We start from the raw sequence: 22,091 nt of genomic DNA on the forward strand, positions 1-22,091 counted from the left end.
GTCCTGCTGCCCGCTGTTTCAAGCCGCCGTTTGAAACAGCGGGCAGCAGGACTATATAGTCCCCAGCAGCTAGGAGCGGGCGCTGGATCTAGGGTCCATACGGTGAGGTTGAGGTGGTGAACGGTGATATGGCTAGGCGGCAGCAGCACTCTGAACTCCCGCTGGCGATTGAGGTGCCGTGGTCTCCTTGTCGGCCGTGGCCTTGCGCTTGTGAGGTGTGGCTGGCTTCTTGAGTGTGACTGGCGTCTGCCATCGTCAGTCTTGGACTTGCACTTAGACTTAGGCGCGGTTGCGGTCACGGTCGCGGTCGCGGTCGCGGTCGCGGCCGTGGCCTTGGCCTTGCGCTTGCGCGGTGTCGAAGTCTTCTTGGGGGTGACCTCAGTGTCCTTGCCCTCCTCCTTGACCTTGGCCGTTACCTTGCGCTTGCGCGGTGTCGGAGTCTTCTTGGGGTGACTTCGGTGTCGGTGCCGTCGTCAGTCTTCGCCTTGCGCTTGCGATGTGTGGCTGGACCTCGGGACCTTGCGAGCGCGCCCGCGCGGGGCCTAATGGAACGGTTGGTCTGTGCACACATTGCATGTCTATCGCGCGACACCTGGGTATGAACGACCACCTTGCGATTCTGATGCCAGTACGACAGCACTAGTATTGTAAGAACTCTAGAGGCGCATAGCTAGATGTTGACAAGCTACACGAGCACCAAGAGTAACTATGCAAAGACTACCTAGGTAAGAATCCTTCATCCGTTCATTGTTCCAGCAGGGTAGCCTACTGCCAGCCTCTTTACCTCCGTCGTATCTTGGGTTAAGCTCACGTCAACTTTCCTGTCCATCGCAATAGCTAGTAACTAATTGTTAAACGAACAATTCGAAGCTTGAAGGGTCAAGAAGATGCGCTCCCCCTGCCGAAACGCGTGTTGGGGGCTTGGCTCCCACGCCTGAAGCATGCAGTCGACTCGCTCATCCATCAGTTCCCGATTCCTATACTCGGCAATTTGTCGGTGACAGAAACCATGTCGACGTAATGCACCGATCGTGATGGCATCGGCAAAAAGAGTGCCGTTCTGCCGCACCTGCATGCCGTTGACCCTGCTAATCCGCCACAGAGACTGTTGCTTAACAGCATGTTGGTATCGACGCACGACACTATGGTACGGCTCGTAGGCGAATTCTCGAAACGCCTCCGCGATGACAGTCACGGGTTCAAGCCGGCGCTGAGTATGGAAATCGGAAAGAAAGGTATTGATTGCCAGATCGGCAGTGTTGCTTGGGGTTCCAATCACGATAATGTGAAGAACGACGGGTTGGTTCGTGATATGCCGAATGTGCGCTTTAGCAGAGAGCCAATGCTCAGCTGACATGCTGGCAAACGGCTCTGCAGTATGATAGAAATAGCAACGGTTGGTGAACCCATGACCTGTTGTGATGGGTCGATCAGGATGACATGGAGCGACCACAATATGACCAAGGCGATCGATCCGGTGAAGTAACGAGTGCTGGAGTGGAATCGTATCTGTCAGCACTATCACAACAGTACGCTGTGCATCTGTTGGTCGAGGTGGCACATCTAGGTCGCTGGAGACTATAATTTCATAGTCTTCAGCGTCGTCCATGGAGTGTGGGTAGGGGTAGCCGGACATACTTAGACATATGTTTAGATGAGAAGACGTGTGAAGTATGAGGGCCCCCACCGCGAAGGGCGAGAATATACACGGGAAATGTAGCTTAGTTAAGAGGACAAACACGGGAAGTGTTTGCCAAACAAAGAAATGCCCAGCGTGTGGCAATGTCCTCCTGACTCGGGAGAGGTCACAAATTGTGTCACAGCAAGGCTATTCCACTATAGGCTCATGAAAATGTAGCGATACATGATGTATTGATCGTATATATATTACAACATGCAGTTATGAGTATGAAGCAATACCCCGACTAATTTGCAAGATAGACTGAGGGAGAAAGCCTCGTCGACGCCCGGGTTGCCCTATTCCCTTTGTCATGAACAGTAGCCCACCATGCCCGAAGATAGCGCCGCGACCAACTCATGGGAAGAGCAACTTGTGGTGATGTTCCCCTAAAATGGACGTGGACCGTATCATCGCAATCGGTTGGGAGCGTGTGTAGTCGTCATCGGCGTTACCTAAACAGCAGAAGGCTTGAACAGGCGCTAAACCTTTGGTCAGCATGGTATTGTATAGGTGTTATAGGCGGAAACTTTACAAGAGCACCCTTGACCATCAAACGAGCAAGCCAGAGTAAGAAGACGAGCGGATATGCGATCAGGCGAACCACCATCAGTATCCAGGGCACGACGATGGAAACTGCTACCAGAATGCCGGAGGACGATGTCAAGGCAACGATGGCTAGTAGAGCATCCGCCACCGAGGGCTCGCACAACTGGTGCAGAAATTTTCGCAGCTCAGTCACGGCACCAGCTGTCTTGAAAGCAATAACCCAGGCTTGCGTTGCCAAGTCTCGAGCTCGATGTCCGAAGTAGACTACATTATGGGCAAACGAGGTTACTCGATCAGTGATGGAGGCCATGAGATTGGCGATCGGCATTGCGGATTCGACGAAAGAAGGTGGCGCTATGTTCACGATCATGTTGGAGCCTGCGAAGACCTGACGCGCGGTTAGGGCCAATTGCGAATCTTGATAGAAGGGTCTTGAGCTACTTACCACATTGCGCAGACTAGCGGGCCACGATGCCAAGTCGCTGGGGCAAGCGTTTGCGATTGGGAAGTGGTCAAAGTACGCCATGGTATGCTCAGACATGTCGAAATGCTTGTCGATTTGGCGCACTATGACATCTGCGTAGCAGTCCATAGTCACCGCGATGGCGGCTATGGCACCTCCCATGATGATGAGGGTAGCTTTCGTGGAAGGCATTGTACAGAGCTGAGTACGGTTCGTTGGGGGTAGCTGAGTCGATCTAGTTCGTGCGTACGATGGTTGTGATGGGGAAGATGTTGCAAAGTAGTAGCCGGCTCCGCGACAAGAATGGAAAAGCAGACACGAAGCAGTACACATATATTCTTGTAACTCAACTACTTGCTTGTGAGCAATCAAATCCCCTGTTTGAGCAGCGTCATTGACCCCGCCGCCGACAACTACGTGGCTCTCTGTAGCTACCCGTACGTACAAAGCAATCCGATACATTTTGCGGGGCTGTCTCGTTCATGTCGCAAGCCATCCCGTGACAAAGTAGACGGGCCCAGGGTGACCGTCATGGGACGCGGTAGCAAGGCGAATATCAAGAGAGTTCTTTGGCGCAGATTTGGTATATGTGGCGATGGTACGATCACGAGCGACTCCATTCAGAACCGTATAGGACATGACGAGTGTTGAGGCACGGAGTTGATTGTGTGATCATCTGGGCAGCTGCACAATGTCAGGGTGCTGTTGCTTCGCGCCGCATGGAAACTTACATGCCGGTTTCGGTGGTCATTGGCCCCTACGGACGGATGTCAAAGCCTTCATCCTGCGCTGAGCTCTGATCCCGCTCTGAGCCGTCTTCACGCTGGTGCGCTTGGAACTCAGCCCCAGTAGGTGTAAGCGAGTCTTGACCGCCTCGGGGTGCTGCCGTAAACTCTGCGAAAACGGCCTTCCATTGATGAGCCCACCGTTGGAGTTCCTGTAACTGATCGTACTCCTCTTCCTCCTCTTCCGGCATGAATGGGGTACCCGGGTCCTCACCCAAGTCCTTTTCTGTAGCTTCTTTTACAAACAATTCCACTGCTTCGTAGAGGATTTTGTGCTGTGCTTGGAGCGCCTTGTGGTCGTTCCTCAGCTTTGTTGTTTCTGCTCGGAGCGCGTGAATCTGGTTTTCGGGTTCTGCGTCGGTCCAGCCGGGGCGCACGGGGCAGGGCGCCCACTGCAGATCAGCTGCGCTGTCTTTGGACATGGTGAGTGAGCAAAGCTGCTACTGGTCTTCTTGCGTCGGCGTGCGGTGCTGGAGAGGAAGGGTGAAGGGTGAGACACATCCATGGATCTTATGCATTTATGCTTGTGAATTTCCACCCGCTACATTACCTACATCATCCTCGGGGTCATCGTGTGACGCTGCGGTCCACCACGTACCTAGGTAGTTACACCACTTTCGACCTCTGTTGGGAATCATGCCACCACATCCTGACGAAATACGGAGGCGGCTCCTCGCCGCTGGGGCACTGCAACACGAACAGAGCGCTCCGCGGTCACCTCTGCGCAAGCAGAAATCATACGAGCCCGTCACGGCATTACCTAGCAGTCAACAAGCGCCCAAATTACGATCACGCAGCGTGGCGCATCCGACAGTTAAGAGTGAGCCTGGCTTGAATACCTTTGGCCAAGCAATCAATGCCTTCGCTCGGTCAAATGACGTCCAGCATACAACATCGTCCAACAATGCACGAGAAGGAACTGCCTTTAACGGGACTTTTGACAACCCTAGCAATGTCCGGGGCACGAATGCTGAGGGTATGTTGAACTGCTTCCTACCAGATCGCTCGCCTACGCACATACAGTCCTGATATTAATCAAAGTAGGCAACGTTTCGTACCCAGAGTTTTCCGAAGAAGCTCAGCAAGCCCTTGTCGTTTGTACTCCCAACCACCCTGCACGTCTCCACCGACGGACCGCTCGCCTCTCTTTGAAGCTCTGGATGAAAATCGCACTTGGTGGTCTTCTCGTCGCCTTGCCATTCAAGCTATGGGATGCGAGCCCGTCATTCTCCTGGCAATCTAAGAAGCCTGTGCTCTCTGATGAGTGGAGGCTAGAGCGCTTGAACGGTTACTTCGGAGCTGCTGCGAGCATCGACATGCCATCTCTTGATGGAGACACAGCCAGCGCAGTCCGAGCGGCTAACAACTCGATCGAGCTGGCCGCCGCTGCAGAATACCATGCTGCGTCGTACATGTACTCCAGCCTATCCGAACCCCTCCGAAAGGCTAGCCCACACCGTCGCCAACCCCCAGAGGCCTTGACAAGCCTAGCGCACGAGATAGAGGAGCTGTCGCGGCGCGCGAGTGTTGCCGTAGAGTCGTTCCATGTTGCGCAGAGCTACATGAGGGACGCCCGGGATGCGACCCGCGTACGCCAGGACGCTCAGGCATCTCTAAAGGCAGCTTACGAGGCTGATGCACGGAATCCAAGAAAAGCTACGGCGGAGCTTGGGGCAGCTGATGAGGTTCTCCAGGGGTTCGAAACACGCATCTCCGCTCTTGGCAACCATGACAAATCTATTGGTGCTTTGCTGGACGTTGTTGGCAAGCAGGCTCAGTTGTGGGGAAAGTTTCTGGACGCTTTGCAGCAAATGCGTGGGGATGTATCCGTTTGGCAGGAAGCCAATAGGCTTGCGACGGTGCCAGAGTACAACAAAGTCGTCGGCCGGTTTTGCGGTATCACTCCGAGCGTTCTTGGCGCCGTCGAGGTACGGATATGTCGGGAGTGACCGCGTCAGAGAGGTCTTTGTTGTTCAAAAGGTGGGGAACACGGATTTTACGATGGGCCGGTTGCATTGCGGGCGAGATACCAACAAGGCACGACCATGTAATACTACCAAGCTGTGGCGCGCCAAACATTGCATTCCAAATACACTACTTTGATATCACAACCTCTGCTCAAGACGGTATGGATGCTGCCAGAAAGGCTAGATGACTACCTAGAGCTAAATATCAAATCAAATGTCTACCCAAGGCTCCGGGACACATTGGACGAATCGACCGTACAGCCTGTCGCCCTGCACAATGAAATCATCTTGAGCAAGAACTCCTTTCGTCTCCGCGTCCTTGGCCTTGGACTCAAGATACTGACCTAGCTGAACGTGACGACCATGTCGTACAAGTCTTGCTGCCTGCCTTCGATAAGTACTTGCTCGGCGGAACCGCTCGCTTTGCGAAACGCGACTCTGCAAGAGACCCCCCATAGAGACATCAAAGCCGTTGACAGACTGCAGACAGAAGCCAAGAGGTGATGCCATCTCAGCATAGCGCTTCGCAGTGTCTCGCCAGGTGCGGTCCTGCCAATGCCAGTTCAGTTCCGCGACTAGGGATCCGCCCGGGAAGAGCGCTTGTTTCCAACTGCTGAGCCAGCCTGCCATGTTGATATCGGTCGTTAGCTCAAGCATACCAATGCAGATGAGCGTGTGGACAGGACTTCGGAAGTAGGCTGCGAGCACCGAACCAGGTAGATTGTGACGATATTCGGGCTTCCACTGGAAGGTTGTGTCTGTGAAGACGCCGCCTCTGGCTGTAGTCCGAGACCTTTGGGTGAGTAGAAAGGCACGGCCTGTGGGGTTGCGCCCATTGTCGATATACTCCTGTATGACGGCTCTGATGCCTTGTCGTCTGCCTTCGCAAATGATGAGTAGCGTTTCTGACGGACTGGCATCGACAGTCGTGAGGAGATCGAGCTCCCTGTGGAAGACTCCGGAGAACACAGGCTCGGGAAGCAGAGTTTCATCAGCGGCGTAGTTGATGTCGCGAGGGCGGGATACGCTGGTGGGGATGGCTGCGTTGGATGCCATGCTTCTCGTGGTGTGGCGTTAGTGGCAGTGTAAAAGTTGTTTTATGGCTGACAGGAAATGACGATGCTAGTTGGCAAGTATAGGAAGTTTGTTTCTCCAGCACGTAGAGACGGGAATGCTCTATACTCTTCTACTACCTACGTGAGACATCCTCCTGTCTCGATCTTCAACTTTGGCCTGCCGTATCCTGAGACTCGCTGAGTCTGATACGTACCTACATGACTTGTCTGGCTGAGATAAAGAAACTTGACCCGTCCATGGTGCTCAGACAGTGGCCAGTGATCCTGTCATGTCATCTATCCCATAGTACTATGATAGCACAGAGAAGACATGCCAATGATGATTTTAGCAAACCAGGCAATCTGTACGCAACAAGATACGCGTGGTCAAGAATGATGGTGTTGTTCGCCTGGCGTGAGGCCACTGCGGTCGCATTGTCGTACAAAGGGCTCGAGCTCAGGATCAAACAACGCTAGCGGCTCCATTGGCCGGCTCTCGCGAACAGAACGACGGTACGTGGTTCGTATCACCATATCAAGCCTTGAAAGCAAAGAGCGCAGAAAGAATAGAGTAGTAGCACACGTGGATAACGCTTTCTATTGACGCTGCAAATGGATCCCTACTATTCTATGTCCACTACTCGCTGGGTAAGCATCTCAGCCCCACCGTCACCACGAGTGTTGACAACCTAATGTGACACAGGTCCTCGCTTCCATAGTCCACCATGTCACCGTCTTCTACATCTCTCGGACGTCGGCGGGGATGTCGCGATCCCAGAATTGGGTCGTGTCAAGAAACACTTGTAGCTTACCCGCTCTCAAGCCTTTCATATGCTGAGCAAAACGTTGGAGCCAAACTTGCGTAACCGACGTCATCAGTCCCTTTTTGCCTGTTGGATCAAGCGCAACCGTCAGCTTCTTTAGACAAGTCCCTGAGAGAAGATCCAGGTTCCACTTCTCAATGAACTCCTCGACCCCGTCAGCTCCCTCTTTGTCGGGTATCATCTCTTCGGCTCGGATGCCGATCGCTATCTCTTGCATGTTTTGGCACGCCTCAAAGAGCCACACCCAGGCTCCGGGAACGGCCCTGGAGAAGCCAGGGATAGTGACCTTGAGCACGTGATCTGAACCCCAATCATGATGCTGAGGCCAACATTGATGCACGAGCATGTCATGAAAGGCTGTTCGCTCTTGCTCAGCCCTGAACTTGTAAACGTCCCCAACAAAGACAAAGTTCACGGTCTCTAGCCACAGCGCCACGATCGCGTGAGAGTCTTTCGTTTCGTCCCGGCACGCTGCTGGGAGGACATTGGGACATTTTACTGATTTATCGAATACAAGGCAAAGCACCTCCAAGTCAGTTGGTTGACTGGTAAACTTGAGTAAAGGCCTTTTACCGACAGTGGTTCGCTTCGTGGAGTGCATGCGAGCGTATTGCCAGTGTTTTGATACTATGACTTCGGCTTCGCTTGGTTCGTGAGTGGCCTGTGAGGGGTCTGGACCGGTCGGAGTCTGCTCACGCTCAACCCCATCCATGGTATCAAGGTTTCCGTCGATAGTTGTATCGTCCGCAGTTCTCAAGGTCTCATTGAGCGGGGGGGGCGTGCAGTCATCGATGCGCTCCTTCTGTTCGTCGTCTTTCTCGCCCGTGTACGTATTGTGCTCCCGCTTGGCCTTCTTCGACAATCCTTCAAGGCTTTCTGGCTCATCATGTTCTTCTCTGTCTCCTGCTCGGGCTGGCGGCTTGGTGTCTTCGTAAGCTGGTAATGATGTGCCTTCTGATAGCCTTCTTTTGGTAGACATTGCCATGGTGAAATGGTAGATAATTAGGAAATGGAAACTTGGTGGACAGTGTTTCGTATTAAAAGAGGCTCGGTTTGCTCTCCGGTCTTTGTTCGAGATAACGTGAAGCTTCTAATCATCCTACAAACATGTTGCGAAATTTCGTAGGCACTCAATGTATCCATGTGTAGTAGCGGGATATGGGGGTGGAGAAAGATCAATGTTGGTCTAGCTATTGGTAATGCGTGTACATGTAGACAGTTGCGGACGAAATACCGTTCAAACTCCGTTTCGCCTGTCGTGGCTGACTTCTCTTACACCTCATCCTCCTCGTCTCCAACTTGCGAGCCATCGATCGGGTGTGCCGCCAAAAGTTGCCGGCCTTCTACGCTAGCGTGGTAGTCGGCCAGGCGCTGATGTAGGTCTTGGATAGTCACACGAAACTTGTGTGGCTCTCGTATCGCACCAGGGGGAAATGCAAAGCTCGCGACACCTGAACATGCATCCAGAAGCTCCCACACATCAGACCATTGAGATTGAGGCGCTGTCTCTTCAAAGATCATCGGACCAAGAGTGGAGAGGGTGTAGTCTGCTAAAGTGTACCGAGTGTGAAGTTGCTGCGCAAGCAAAGGACTCCGGCTCAAGTAATCCGTTCTCGTACTCTTTCCGAGGTCAACCTTGTACTTCTGACGATGTTCCTCTGATATGCTGACGTCGTCGGAAGGTATCGCTATAAGTGGGCCAAGAATGTCCTTGCCATCTCTTCCGAACATGTCGAAGAACAAGACTTGACATTCAGTCCACGCATCTAGCCGTTTAAACTCGAACGGAGTGAGGATAGGGCCACGAGATGACCCAGCTTTATATTTTGTAATGGCGTAGGTAAGTACAACGGGCGTAGACGGGCCAAGGTCGCTGAGTGACAGGGGCGGTATCTTGGTTCTGAGGTATGTCTCCGCATCGTCTTGCGTCCATTGGTAGCGACAGAAAGCGAAGTTGGGCATGGGAAACTGTGGGGACAACACTACCAGGAGACCCTTTCTCCGTAACGCACATTGCGTCATGACACCATGGAAGAATTTACGAGAAAACCATTTGCTGTCACGCGGTCGTACGCTATTGACCTTCCGATCTGGTGTGGGGGTTTGGCTGTAGTCTTCTAGAACTTGGGGTCGCGATGGCCTCTGAGACCTGCGTGGGCTTGGGTATCGCTGCACTATTTGCTGGACGAAGCTTACCCAGTCGCCCTGCACGTCCATGCTCGAGTGAAAGTGGCGAAACCTGTCTTTATCGAGAGTAACGTGTAATTCCAGCGAGGTATACAGCGTATCAGAAAGCTCACATTCAGGAATGAAGTAGAATTCCTTGCTCAGAACTTTGGTGCTCGACTCAGTGTAGCGGAACTCGTACCACAGGAAGTCAAACCTTGGCTTGATTAGTGTTAAGAATTAATCTTGAACGCGAGGGAATCCTTACCGTTCGGTATCGGTAAAGTACCAATGTGTACCGATGTTTCCAGTCCGACCTATCGCAATTTTCGTGTTGTGGCGTGCTCTTTGCACTGCGTCGATCTTGTACTGTACAAAGACCTGCCTGCGAGTTGGCGTAGGAGGGCAGGATGGGAGAAGCAATTTAAAGTCTGCTAGTCTTGGTTGCAGGTTGACAAAGTCAAAGTCCATGTCGATGTGGCTAGTAGTCTTAGCTACGCGTATGCCCCTCCAAATATCGACGAGGCCGATGAATCCTGTTGCGTGCTGGGTACTCTCTTCGGGCATCAAGTACTTGTTGGTAGTAACAGTACTTGGTCGCCACTGCGGAAAACGAGTGTTCGTATACGGGTTTGCGTAAACACTTTCCGGGTCCATAACACATGCCCGAATGCGGGAAATGGCCTCGGTGAGAAGGGCTATGGGCATGCGATAGGGAGCATTGCAGGGACTGAGGAATCGATAGGACTCGGGACCAACGATAGACTTGCGTGACAGGTTGACTGCGACATAACGGCCTGGATCGTCCCCAGCAGTCAGACTTCCAGCATAGTAGTTTGGGTAGAGTTCGACAAATCCGGGGTTCGCTGCGCACATGCAGATGTAGAACTGGACCAGATTCCGTTGCTTAAGAGCAGTAACGTAGATCTGATTTTGAGCGCTGCCAGATTCTTTGCCTTTTGCGTCAAAGAGTGTGAGTGCCATGCATTCGTCTCCACTAGCGGTGTCAAGCTCGTTGTGAAGCTCGTTGTACAATTGATCCAGCTCCCAGAATCGCTCACTGTATGTGCCGCCCAGAGGCGAGTTTTGTGTGCCGCAGTCAATAGCGCCATCAACCGGGGCAAATTCGAACGAACGGACGGCACGAGGGTGCTCGATCAATGCATCGAAAATCTCGGCCTCGTGACGTGCTCCCTTATTCTGAACGATGAGGGGATGTAACCGATCAAGAAGGGAATGACCCGCCATGGCCTGTAGATGTAGTTCGACCTGGAAAGTCCTCTGCCAACGCAAAGAAAGGTTCAGGAAGCAGGAGCGAGAGGAGGCAAACACAATCTATTTGGATTCACTATCTATTAACGATGACCGTTAGGGTCAAGATACCCGTAGACTTGGATCTGTGTGTCATCTAGACTCACCCCCGTGGTACAAAGGCCGAGCTTCGCGGGCACGCAATCGATGCTTTGAGTGGAGATGCATGGTCGCTTCCGCAACGTTTCCAGGCCTAGCATAGTGGATGCAAGTCGTTTCCGTGTTGACGTAAGCGCGCAGCTTGGCCGTACAATCGATTGGAAGTGGCGGGTAATGTGCTGTTGATAAGACTGGAGGTGACGAGGGCGATTGGGAATGAGGAGAAAACCCAAGCGATCGTTACGGCCAAGCTGAAGCAGTGTCACCTGAGAGACCTGCATGGCCACCCGCTGAAGGTCCACACTCGGGCCTTCGTCAATTGAAGCCGCGCGTATCCGTGTGCCGTGCAACGACGCATTTCGAACCCACAAGGTTCCGTCGGCTTCGTGGATGAAGAGAGTAAAATGCAGCTCGCTAATATCGACCAAGGCAGTTGAAGAAAGGGGAAGTTGATAGTGTTTGATTCGCGAGCTGCCAAACGTGAACGATCTCCGGCCTGCAAAGGCCGCAAACGACAGTTTGATGAGACGCTGGTGTGTGCGCGCGAGTAGGCCCTCGGGCAAGACGTTGTCAGTCCAGTCAGCGTATTGGGCATTTGTACCCTGATCAACGCTTCTGCGCGCATCTTCTGACAGAGGGATGAGTACAGCCACGACGTTGGTGTTAACGTAGCCGAAGTCCATGGCTGTTGATATCGCATGCAGGGCTTCCTGATCTCTAGGTGTACATCCTATATGTATTATGTTCTCGAACGCTACCAGGCCCATGTCTTGTACCTGTACCAGGTCTATGAGCACTTCGTCGAGACAACAAGTCTCAGTCTCAGTCCACACTATTGACAGGCTGATCACTTTCAGTGGACTGCCCGCGCCTTCTGGCGTTTGTCTTCCGCTCTCCGCGCCGGTGGCCTTTGACTCGGCCGTCCACTGCCAACACGAGGGAAAGCTGCCCTGCATGGTCTAGGCTCGCACCCGTGCCAAATGGTATCCTGGGCTGTGAATGCAACGGCCGCGGAAGGATCGCGAAAAGCTCGCCAGACGTGAAGTTTGAAGGGCGACAGGTCTGTTCTACGGCATTGTATAAGTCCTCAAGACTAGTGTGGCGATATGGTGTAAAGGCGTCCCAAAGTTTGTACGAAGGGTCGTCTTTCCACAGACCCGGAAATGTCTCGAGCTGATGGCTGCGATCCGCACCGGACGGATTCCGCTTCTTCGGGTTCCATAGTTGGACAATCTCTTCGAGCTGTTGGTTCTGTAGAAGGTAAATGTAGGTAGAAGTTACGATGATGACGTATGAGTCGTGTTCGGTTTTGTAAAGCGGGTACGTCTTGTGCGCTGCGACCTGAAAAGCACTGATGGGAACCGCGTGCGATGGTCGATTGTTAAGGTAGTCGCTGGCCATGTATCGGGTGCGTTGGGAACTCTGCTCGAAGTTGGCGACGCTCTGCGCACTCCATGCGAAATTCATGTAGATGAGAGCTGGAAAGGACGGCCTATAAGTTGTTACTGCCGGCCAGTCATCGAGAATACCAGCTGCACTCACCCTAGGCTAGAAGCGCTGTGACGCTCAGCCACCTTGCTCGCCATGTCGCGATTGGGGAGATGCTGGAAAAAGCCTCCGGATCCGACCTTGCTGATCCGTGACGACTGCTTGGCCCTCTCTTCGAAATCTGCATTTGTGTCCGGCGATCTATGGCTGGCGGCCAGTTCGTTCAGTGCGAGCGCGAGCAGCTCGTTAACCGGTAGCGCGCGGGCGTTGGTAGCGTCTGGAGTCTTGTCGCAGATGATGAGTCCAATGAAGCTCTGGAGCGGAGTGAAGTTGGACACGTATCGCACGGTTCCGCTAGGTAACTCTCGGAGCATAAGCTTCGTCGCTTCCTTTTCAGCAACTCCATGCGTGTGTACAGTAGCCATTGCATGGGGCGAAGACTGATAGGTGGTGGTTCTTGGTGGGAGTATCACTGCGACTGTGAGCGGTGCGCGACCGGGCAGCCTCGGTAAGAGTGGCGTGGCCCAAGCGTCGCTCGGGGGTCACCTGGGCAGGCATTCACGAGCGTTCACGAGCAGGGATGCAGTAAGAATGAACAGAGTGCGCCTTTGACTCAAACTGCGGTCTGGTCCTGGTTCAGGCTGGTCGTTGAGATGGTACTTTGGTATACGGTAAAATTGCGATGGCTTTGATTACCTCCCGAGGTCCCATCCTGACACCTACATAGTGTATACCGTCGCATGCAACAATAACGCGATGAATTCAGAAAACATTTGCAAAGTACATAACCCACTAATTACGTCCTCATATGCACTTGTTCACCCATAACTTGTCAAATTTCTCTTCCCCTAGTCTCGAGCGCTATCGCGTGCGTCTTTCTCCGTGATGATAACTGCTCGTAAGCGTCGCAAACCTTCACGAAGCTCCTCTTTCCTCTTTACCTGCATCGAATCGCCTCCAGTAAGATTGTTGAGCTTCGAAGACAAGTCGTCTATGATAGGGCTTAGGATTTTGTCTTGTATGGCTTGTCGCATTACCACGTATGTCTGGTCGGCTTCGACATCGCTATTTCCTGCGGCGGTGTCTCGCTGGTTGTTTGCATTGCTACCGGCATTCGCATCACCGTCCTGCTGGTTGTTACTCTCTTGAGTGCGACTAGGTGCAGTCTGCAACCAATTCCCAGTAGGATCTAACAGCTTGCAGTCCCCCCGCGCAAGTAGGCAGGAAACCTGATCCAACGCGATGGCTAAGGGGAGGCTGATCGGTTGGAGGCCTTCTATTATGGACGGCCAAGGTCTTCTTAACCCATATTCGTCCACGGGTAGCTCTGGAAGAATCTGACCTAGCATCATGTTTCTTTCGCATATTTCCTTGTGACGCTCAATCTCTTCCTCGTCCCACAGCGTCTCACGAGCGGCCAGCAACCACGTCGCATTACCTTCGACACCGGGTCTTAAACCGGGTATGATCTGTTGGAACCATGGGAGCTGCTTGCCTTCTTTGCGGTAGCGATTTATCTCAGCAACAATATGCTCTGAGTCAAGACTGTCTCTTAAGAGATGGTAAAGCATCTGCTGATGTTGACTATCCGATCCCAGCGATGAAGTGCGAGGACTGAGTAGCCTGGTTTGTTCAACCCTGGACAGAGTCTCTGTCATCGGCGGATGTAGGATGGTCTGGGTCTGCTTAAGGTCATCGGCGGAGCCCTGTTGGAAGTCTTCGTCACTGCCATCTTGGAAATCTGGTTCGAAAGCACCTGAATCTGCACCTGAGCCTGAGTCAGCCCAGGACAGTGCTTCGGCCATCTTAGTTGTTGTCTGCTGACGTTGTGAAGCAACTTTGCGAGGTCGTTTCGAGGCCTGTGGCGATTCATCTGGTGAAGCAGATCGACGAACTCGTTTTGATACGCGATTACGATCTTGAGTGACGTTTGCAAGTGAGGTTGTCGCTACTGTGGGAGTCTTATCGCCCTAGGCTAGCGTTAGTGTAATCAATGGAAGCCGGAAGTGCTACAAGTGCCGTTTTGAACGTATGGAATGATTTGCATATTGTACAATACTCTATCCATGTGTCTGATGTCGTTCTGTGTAGCTCTCCAGCTTTGCGTTCACCGCAGGTCCCGCAGAAGCGTCCGACATTGCTCACCTCTTCTTCTGTGGCGTTTCCATCCTCTTTGTGTGGACCCTCCGCAATGCTACTAGAATTGGCGTTGTTCTTAGTAGACATCTCCGAGGTTGCTTGTTGGCGGACTGTTTTGGTACTCGTAAAAATGTGGGAGTTCTGGCTAGAAAAGATTAAATCAATGGGAAAGCAAATGTTGACAAAAGAATCACGTTCAAAGGTAAAAACTGTTTGCTATTTCTTTCAAAGTACACTGATTGAAACCCTGCGGGACTGTAACTAGTCTACGCACGCGCAATTTAGAATCTACTACCTGTAGAAAGGCATAGATAACACGAACTTAAGCTTCCCGACTGTCAACTTCGATTGGGGCGGCAGATATGGCTTTCAAGGCGCGAGGCTGCGCGAGCGCGACGTCATTGCGCTCGCTTCGCTTGCGACGCTGCACCTTGCCCGTTGTGCAATCGTCGAGAATTCTCACGTTCCTCGCCAAGGCTCAGCTGGCAAGCTGACACGAGCGTCGTACACTCCCCTCCCTGGTACGGGTACCTAGCGTTGTTTTCTCTGTTCTTAGATTCTAATTTGCTAAAGCCCTTGTTGTGGCCTTTGCAGCCCTTGCGAGGGGCTTCGCTATTGCTTTGGAGTGGCTCGGCAAGAACCTCAAAAACCACGCCAGGCACCCGTACCAGGGGGGGGGGGAGTGTATGCACCTACCGCGGGCGCAGCAACGTGCCTACTGTAAGCAGGCCCACTCTGGTCTGCCAATCGTAGGGGGTCGCAGCCGCCGGTGTAAGCTTGTGTGACCCAAAACTAGGATCACCCACTGCTTTCGTACTAGTCATAACAGCCTGCCCAGGTGAGATGCGGAAGCACTTGGGCGACAAACAAACTCCTTCCGCACGCCTATCGTTTCTCAAAACCCACTTCAGATCGACTGGACATTCGCATTACTTGGAGGAAACGCTACCCTCGTCGGTTATCCAGTAGTCTAATTTTGCTTCGAGCAACTTGCGGGCCACGATGGCACCCCCCCGTAGCATCGAGGACCGAATACCTTCTATCCTAGGATGGCTTTCGGAGAGCAATAGCTTCAAAACGCTTCACAAAGTGCTTATGGACAATCTCGGCAAAAACGAAATGACGATTGGGCTTATCCGAGGTACGATTATTTACTTCTATGTACGCACTATTCCTTGGGTGAAGGCTAACTTCCCAGGTGCTGAGTCTGCTAACGTCGATGGGGGATTGATCGTCGATCCACCTGACGGTTTCCCATTCACGGACCTCACCGCTGCACTTGAGTGGCTACGACAACATCAAAGCCTCCCCCTATCGGCGCCGCTGGAGATCTACAGACTCGATTCCAAATTCGGTTCTAGTCCCCCAAAGCCCGGGCAGTGGGTACCATACTACATGGTTACTGTTCCCGAATTTCCACAATATACGTGTATTGTACCAATGCGAAGTTGGCGTGGGATCTATAGGACAACGCACAGGTCCGGCGCAGACCGAATGCCACAAGGACGGTCTCGTCTGCTCTCCGACAATGAGCTCGTCTTCAGCGATGTGTTAGCGCCATACGCAGTACATGTAAGTAACCTGTACGAGGCTCTTACGCGTATTGTTGGTGCTGCGCGCCAGAAGATCGCGTATGTCAACCCCTCCAATGGAGTCGAATTCCATGGCTGGATGGTACCAGATCCAGACAAGACAGCCAACGGCGTACTCAAAATCACTTCCCGGAAGTACCACTTGTCTGATCAATCCATCGAACGTCTCCGAGACTTCATGAAGAACGTTCCTGGCCTGAAACTAATGTCCAATCCGATTGCCCCACTGGTATGCGATCTCTACTTATACGACGAGCAAGAAGACGTTTCTTACAACGTAGAGCACAAGGCTTACGGGGAAGAAAATCCCCACATCCCGCTTAAACCCCTGGACTCCGATTTCGACCTAAAGTTGAACTGGCACTTCCTCTTGGTCCAAAAGGGAGAAAGCCTTGCTATTCATACCAGGTCTGGCGGTGACTCGGCGGACACGACGGCTCGTCTCATCAGCATGGTAGAGGATGGAAGCTGCACAGACTTTGCTAGCATAATCAGGGAAAATGGACCACATGCCAAGGCGAGACTTCGCGAAAAGTGGAAGGAGGCCGACCTGTACGACGACACTGTCGACTTTGGACCCATAGCGAAGGGTGAAAACAGCGAAGGAGGAACTCCAGGTTCGCACCACTCTGCTATTGAAGTAGCTCTTATGGGTCTTGCATTTCGGGTTCATATCAACGAGCAGTGTTACAAATTACGCAAGCATGCATGCATACTCTTGCACAACCATCCCGCTGCTGATGCAGTCATGGTCGAACACGAATGGACCACCACAGATCAGGAGCTATACGAGGCTAGCGGCCTACTTCCCGTGTCACTAGTTGCGGGCGCAGCGGGTGCGAAGAGATGCATCCTACTCAAATTCATTCCGCACCACAGACCTGAGGCGGTCAAGTCGACTTCCGAGCTCTTCGAGCTAGCAGCCAACACAGGCTGGACGTTTCCTGTCTGTACCGCTCAAGACTTCGTATTCGTCGCGATGACGGGGGGGTTTGCTATGCCTGATCAGGTCCCCTGCTTAGACAACATCGCTCTTCTGCCTTCCTCTTTGACGACTATCCTCCCACAGTCAAGAGCCTGCGTAACATGCGAGGACAAATCTCGTGTCAGGGAATGGAATTGGGTCCGAACCACTATCGGGGGCTGCGAGCTCTCAAGGCCTAGCCGGGGAAAGCTTTTTTCCTTCCCTGCATCGCCGTACATCAAGTCTGAAGCCAAGCCTCTGAACAAGCTTTATACTCTCAACGATGGCTCCGTGCATGAGTTCTTTCATAAAGTCTTCAATGCGAATGACACGGAACTTACCACGAGTATACATGGCTCTTCTGGTCTGCTTCAGCGACAATGGAACCATGGGGATATGAAGCTCCACGATGACAATAAGGCTCACACAGCATTTCGGTAAGCTTCCTTCATTGAATCGGCGCAAAATCATCATTTTCGCTATCCTGTCCTATCCTGTGCTAATCATGAGCAGCCTGATTCAGCGTGTCCTCGTGGGTATGAGCTTGTCACGCACCCAGCAAAACCAACCTTTCGTCACCAATTATAACCAGGACTTCAGCAAGGTTTTCCTTCGACTCAAAGAGGAGAAGAACTGGTCTAATCAAATCATCAAATCGTCTACGATGGCGGAGATGGTCAAGGTGAAAGACCGCGGAATCAAACTCCAAGAACTCGTCGAAAACTCGGGCTTGGCCACTGGAACTGTCAAAGTTTCCTGCGACGAGTGCCTTGGGGAAGACACATGCACATTCCTTCACCCGGAGATCGTGTACACCCTCCCAGACGCGGATTACTGTTGTGGAAAGTGCTATGAGCGTCGGCTCCACTGCAAGTTCACCAAACTCCCCGAGGATTTCTTGCAGAGTCTACGCACTTTACCGCTACTCCGAGCCCACGTACCTTGCCACGCTTGTTGGGAGAGCGGAAAATTGTGCGACAACAACTCCGGGTCGTGCAAGAACTGTGAATCATCCAGTCTAACCTGCGAGAGGGTTGCTTGTGAGGCTTATAATGAGTCGAGAGACAATTGGTTTTGTCCTCGCCATTGCGACAAAGCCCATTACAACGACGGTTACAGTAACGTTGTCGAGCACCCAAGACCACGGAGAGGCTACAATGCGCAAATTGCTGCACGAAAAGCAGTAATTGAGACAGATACACGTGTTTCCGTGTGCACTGAATGTTGGCGAAAGCGGGGCGACAAACTGTGTACCAATGCCAAGATCTGTCCACCATGTACGATTCGAATCCAGAAAGGGGATGCGATTGCTTGCACGCGTATAAGATGCGCTGCGTACACGGAATGCTCGGTCGACAATTGCAAGTTCGCCCACCCTGCTCAACCGTTTGAAGCGGGCAGCCTAGTCGATTTTGAACCCTTTCCACGGAGACGATAGGGGGCTGTCTAGGCTCTATACAAGTAACAAGAGTACGCAACATGTGTTCTAAAACGTAGTGAGAGTGGATTTTCTGGGAGTAGCTGACCTGTGGATGGAATATGACGGTAACGTGGGCATAGTGATAAGATTAGAATGACTAGGTGTCTTACACACAGAGTTAGAGCTTGCATTTGGAACGAGTTAACAAGTAGTGATGTTATATAACATATAGTAGCGGTAATGCTCTTGAAGACTACTAAATAGGTCACTGGTCGCTGTATACTACAGCTTTATCATACTAAAATGCTATGCTCTTGTAACTTTCTCGTGCTTATTTGCAGTCTTAACATGTTCCCCTCTTCTAATTTACATCTAGATGTGCGGTGCGGTGCAGTACTTTAGTTCTTCCCTTTCGTTCTATAATACTGCGGTAACTGAACGCAAAACAAGCTACCTAGGTACTTATAACTTCTAAAATCTATATGTACTTACCTAATTAGGTCCTCTCAAAAAGGAAAGTATCTTCAATACAAGCTTGTAGTTTTGATCCTCTACTACACTTTTCGCGCGCATAAAATAGAAGCTTACCTTTAGCAGGGTGCGTGATTTGTTCGGAACGAGCAAACCGATCGTGACCACAACGCTGAAGCAGAAGGTTCTCGATCATTTTTCAAACTACTGGCAGGTGCGAAGGTCACAGGTTTGTAATATTGCGATATATTTAGAAGCTCTTCTCGCCCCTATCCTCGATTTAAGAGCGCATTCATTGTCAGCTGGATTTGGTACATACTCAACTGCCACTAATTTCTGGAATTATACAGCTTCCTGCACCCTCCATGGATAGAACCGGTCACCGAATCTGCCGAAACTGTAAGCGTCGTTGGGTGCAGCCTACGGAGGTCTACAAACAAGGGAAAAGGAAAGGTGAACAACAAGACAATTGCCGCGTATGCAAAAGTGATTGTAAAGCATCCGAATTCCCAGCCAATCTAGTGTTGACCAAGGATGAACTGAACTTCTCCAAGAAGCAACCGGAACTCGCAAGTCTCGAGAAACAGTGGCTTGATAGTCTCACGTCTGAGCAGGGTAGTGTGCTACTACACCCTTTCGCAACTATGAAAGCACTACCTCATGGTATGAAGAACTCCGGGATTTCTTACGCAACTCACGAAGTACATTGGGATGCTGTTGAAGAGAGATTACGAGACGTCTACTTGCTAGACCGCCTTTTCGTCGGCTTTGAAACACTCCAAAAGCATTACAAACCCCAGGAAAACACCGTTCACCCTATTGGTCTTCTTGCTGTGTCTCTCAACAACTGTGCGACTCGCAGTAGTCAGCCTTGTAAGTCCTGCTTACTATCTTCTGTCCACATTTACTAACTAAGACAGTTAAGATTGGCTGGCTTCAAGGAAAAGATTATGAGGGTATCGCAGGACCTGAAATCACCGGAGCTACAGCCGCACTATTCGTTGCCCTTGAGGCATGGTCATCTTTTGAAGAGGGGTGGTGGAACGCAGCCGCTCCGACACAGCGCCTTAAGAAATGCACAATGTGGGAAATGCCCATTCAGGATTGGTCAGTAATAGCTCGCGTGTCACAAACTAGTAATCATCGCTAACTAAGCGCTAACTTTTTAGCACAAAAGCTATCCTGATCCCATACACTGAGATAGCATCGTGCTCTTTCAATCACAGCGGGAGTTGCGTGGGCTCGCTTTCTCGCCAATCTCACGGATGCCTCTTGTGGGCTCGAAAGACCTATGACTATCAGAACGATGAAGGTGCGGGCGAATTGCTTATTCCGCGAGGTGGCGACTACACGACTATGGGCCAGTGTAGAACTAGCGCTGACATACTCACCGTCCTTGAAGAGGTGTTTCACGACCATCCCACAAAGGAGGAGTGGCAAACTTTGAAGTCTTCCATCCTTAATAGAATCCACGAGATTAGAGACCCTGGTGATAAGCTCCGGGAAAAGTTCCAAACATTGTTGAAGGAAGGCCGGTTACCTAGGTAGGGTTGATCGATTCTGTCAGGTCCCGGTCCCGAAGGGCCAAGGCTGACTCAGCACCAGCCATAAATACCTCAGAATCGCTATCGTGGCTCAGTAGCGATTCGTCTACCAGGGGCGAGAAGTAAGATTAGAAGTCTGGGGGACGGTCTGGAAGTAGATGCTTGTCAACTTCTCGGCGAAGGTTCTGTCTATTAGACAAAGGTGATGCCAGAATAGAGGAGCAATCTATCGAGTGAGAGTTATGAGGTTTAGCATGACGCTGTTGAAAATGTCTGAATAATTCAGTCATCGCTGGGTGGATAAATGGGCGGGTAGCGGGGTCATGGGAATTGAGTCCGGGCGAGCTTCAACACGCGGCTCGGCGGTATCGGCCTAAGATAAGTGATATTTCATTGATTGAAACCACAATTTGTGTCTTTCTTTCACAAGGTTTTATAATTACACAGCCATTCAGTTTGTAACACGTGCTTGGGAACTTAAGAAGCTTCCAATCGGACTAAACGACGAAGAACCTTGCAAGAGCCACAGTCTTGAGCCTACTTCTCCGAAACAAACACCAAAACACAGTCACGCCAAGAAGCGAATCCGAAGCGCTAGCCTGGGTGCGACGGTACAAGGCAGCAGGTCTGACCCAGACGACGATCAGACAGTGGCCCCAGGACGTGCGCGAAAGCGCCGCCGGACTCGTAAAAGCATCCGTGACGACAGCCCCGATGAGATGAATGTTGATGGAGACAATGGCGCAGGCCAAAGCAGACACTCGATTCTAGAAGCGTTCGCGTAATGTAGGCTTCTATAGGAAGGCTTCCGTGTATGTGAAGAATAGCAAGTTATATCTCTCGCGGTGAAATGCCGTCTGAACCCCATCTGGTCCACATCTTGTCCACCTTGTCCATTACTTGGGCGCGTTCTGTAACCACTCTCGCAAGCGTGTCTTTCTGGCTTCGCTAATCTCGCCGCGGTTGAAGAGCAGCAGAGCAGCTCGGTATAGATCCATCTCCTGAATGATATCCTTCTCACTCTCAAACAACTGGTGTACCTCTGCATACTTCGTCTGTGTGGTGTTCGGGCTTAGGCTTGACACGGATTGGAAGAGGTGTTGGATATGGCGCTTTGTTTCTTCCTTCGCAGTAGGTGCGCTGTATCGAAGTTCGGGTATAACGAGCTGTGCGAGCGCAAGGTTTTCGTCTTCGCGCAGCAGGAGGGTGAATTCGTTAAGGTGTAACTGTGCGATGGAGGTGTCATTGCTTAGGATATCCCAGTAAACTTCGCATAGATTTTGGATCCTTGCACTACGATCGCGTGTGTCTGGGTGATGAAGTTCTTCGAAGAGCGCTGCGAGGATTTCTGATGACATGGAATGCTTGTGACGTTCGCGCGTGACGAGGCTTTAGGTATCTTTTCAACGGGCTCGTAAAGGTATGCTTCGGTGTGTGGTAAAAGCAGAATAGCTTTGATGTTGTTCGCGAACGTGTCTAGTGCGTCACTGTGGTCTAGTGGTCATCGGTGGGGCTAATGATTCAGAGCGCTTCCTGTCGAGGTTGTTTGTGAACCTTGGGACGTTCGGGGAGAGGG

At 51.7% G+C, this 22,091-nt stretch overlaps 11 protein-coding genes across 11 annotated transcripts; 2 read left to right on the forward strand and 9 right to left on the reverse strand.

The window, feature by feature from the left end:
• Nucleotides 1–132: 132 nt before the first annotated feature.
• Nucleotides 133–829, reverse strand: J4E79_003430 (uncharacterized protein; the record flags this gene model as incomplete). The annotated part of the gene is made up of 3 exons (XM_049352324.1): nt 133–246; nt 300–440; nt 812–829. 3 exons carry the CDS (start codon nt 827–829, stop codon nt 133–135), a joined length of 273 nt encoding a protein of 90 aa, XP_049212703.1.
• Nucleotides 830–2,133: 1,304 nt separating this feature from the next.
• J4E79_003431 (uncharacterized protein) lies at nt 2,134–2,882 on the reverse strand (the record flags this gene model as incomplete). Its single annotated transcript, XM_049352325.1, has 3 exons — nt 2,134–2,160; nt 2,214–2,615; nt 2,673–2,882. 3 exons carry the CDS (start codon nt 2,880–2,882, stop codon nt 2,134–2,136), a joined length of 639 nt encoding a protein of 212 aa, XP_049212704.1.
• A 565-nt stretch (nt 2,883–3,447) lies between these two features.
• J4E79_003432 (uncharacterized protein) lies at nt 3,448–3,897 on the reverse strand (the record flags this gene model as incomplete). Its single annotated transcript, XM_049352326.1, has 1 exon — nt 3,448–3,897. One exon carries the CDS (start codon nt 3,895–3,897, stop codon nt 3,448–3,450), a length of 450 nt encoding a protein of 149 aa, XP_049212705.1.
• Nucleotides 3,898–4,111: 214 nt separating this feature from the next.
• Nucleotides 4,112–5,424, forward strand: J4E79_003433 (uncharacterized protein; the record flags this gene model as incomplete). Its single annotated transcript, XM_049352327.1, has 2 exons — nt 4,112–4,451; nt 4,499–5,424. The coding sequence occupies 2 exons, from the start codon at nt 4,112–4,114 to the stop codon at nt 5,422–5,424; spliced, it is 1,266 nt and encodes a 421-aa protein (XP_049212706.1).
• Nucleotides 5,425–5,652: 228 nt separating this feature from the next.
• J4E79_003434 (uncharacterized protein) lies at nt 5,653–6,498 on the reverse strand (the record flags this gene model as incomplete). Its single annotated transcript, XM_049352328.1, has 1 exon — nt 5,653–6,498. One exon carries the CDS (start codon nt 6,496–6,498, stop codon nt 5,653–5,655), a length of 846 nt encoding a protein of 281 aa, XP_049212707.1.
• A 737-nt stretch (nt 6,499–7,235) lies between these two features.
• Nucleotides 7,236–8,306, reverse strand: J4E79_003435 (uncharacterized protein; the record flags this gene model as incomplete). Its single annotated transcript, XM_049352329.1, has 1 exon — nt 7,236–8,306. The coding sequence occupies one exon, from the start codon at nt 8,304–8,306 to the stop codon at nt 7,236–7,238; it is 1,071 nt and encodes a 356-aa protein (XP_049212708.1).
• A 287-nt stretch (nt 8,307–8,593) lies between these two features.
• On the reverse strand, nt 8,594–10,735 carry J4E79_003436 (uncharacterized protein; the record flags this gene model as incomplete). The annotated part of the gene is made up of 3 exons (XM_049352330.1): nt 8,594–9,463; nt 9,518–9,704; nt 9,756–10,735. 3 exons carry the CDS (start codon nt 10,733–10,735, stop codon nt 8,594–8,596), a joined length of 2,037 nt encoding a protein of 678 aa, XP_049212709.1.
• Nucleotides 10,736–11,719: 984 nt separating this feature from the next.
• On the reverse strand, nt 11,720–12,810 carry J4E79_003437 (uncharacterized protein; the record flags this gene model as incomplete). The annotated part of the gene is made up of 2 exons (XM_049352331.1): nt 11,720–12,389; nt 12,440–12,810. 2 exons carry the CDS (start codon nt 12,808–12,810, stop codon nt 11,720–11,722), a joined length of 1,041 nt encoding a protein of 346 aa, XP_049212710.1.
• Nucleotides 12,811–13,233: 423 nt separating this feature from the next.
• Nucleotides 13,234–14,611, reverse strand: J4E79_003438 (uncharacterized protein; the record flags this gene model as incomplete). Its single annotated transcript, XM_049352332.1, has 2 exons — nt 13,234–14,355; nt 14,531–14,611. 2 exons carry the CDS (start codon nt 14,609–14,611, stop codon nt 13,234–13,236), a joined length of 1,203 nt encoding a protein of 400 aa, XP_049212711.1.
• Nucleotides 14,612–15,526: 915 nt separating this feature from the next.
• Nucleotides 15,527–17,935, forward strand: J4E79_003439 (uncharacterized protein; the record flags this gene model as incomplete). The annotated part of the gene is given in 5 exon segments (XM_049352333.1): nt 15,527–15,665; nt 15,723–15,903; nt 16,003–17,517; nt 17,594–17,890; nt 17,905–17,935. 5 exon segments carry the CDS (start codon nt 15,527–15,529, stop codon nt 17,933–17,935), a joined length of 2,163 nt encoding a protein of 720 aa, XP_049212712.1.
• Nucleotides 17,936–21,411: 3,476 nt separating this feature from the next.
• J4E79_003440 (uncharacterized protein) lies at nt 21,412–21,873 on the reverse strand (the record flags this gene model as incomplete). The annotated part of the gene is made up of 1 exon (XM_049352334.1): nt 21,412–21,873. The coding sequence occupies one exon, from the start codon at nt 21,871–21,873 to the stop codon at nt 21,412–21,414; it is 462 nt and encodes a 153-aa protein (XP_049212713.1).
• Nucleotides 21,874–22,091: the final 218 nt, after the last annotated feature.

The sequence above is a fragment of the Alternaria viburni genome, assembly GCF_023758015.1.
Source record: "Alternaria viburni strain BMP 2772 chromosome Unknown scaffold_6, whole genome shotgun sequence".
Classification (NCBI taxonomy): domain Eukaryota; kingdom Fungi; phylum Ascomycota; class Dothideomycetes; order Pleosporales; family Pleosporaceae; genus Alternaria; species Alternaria viburni.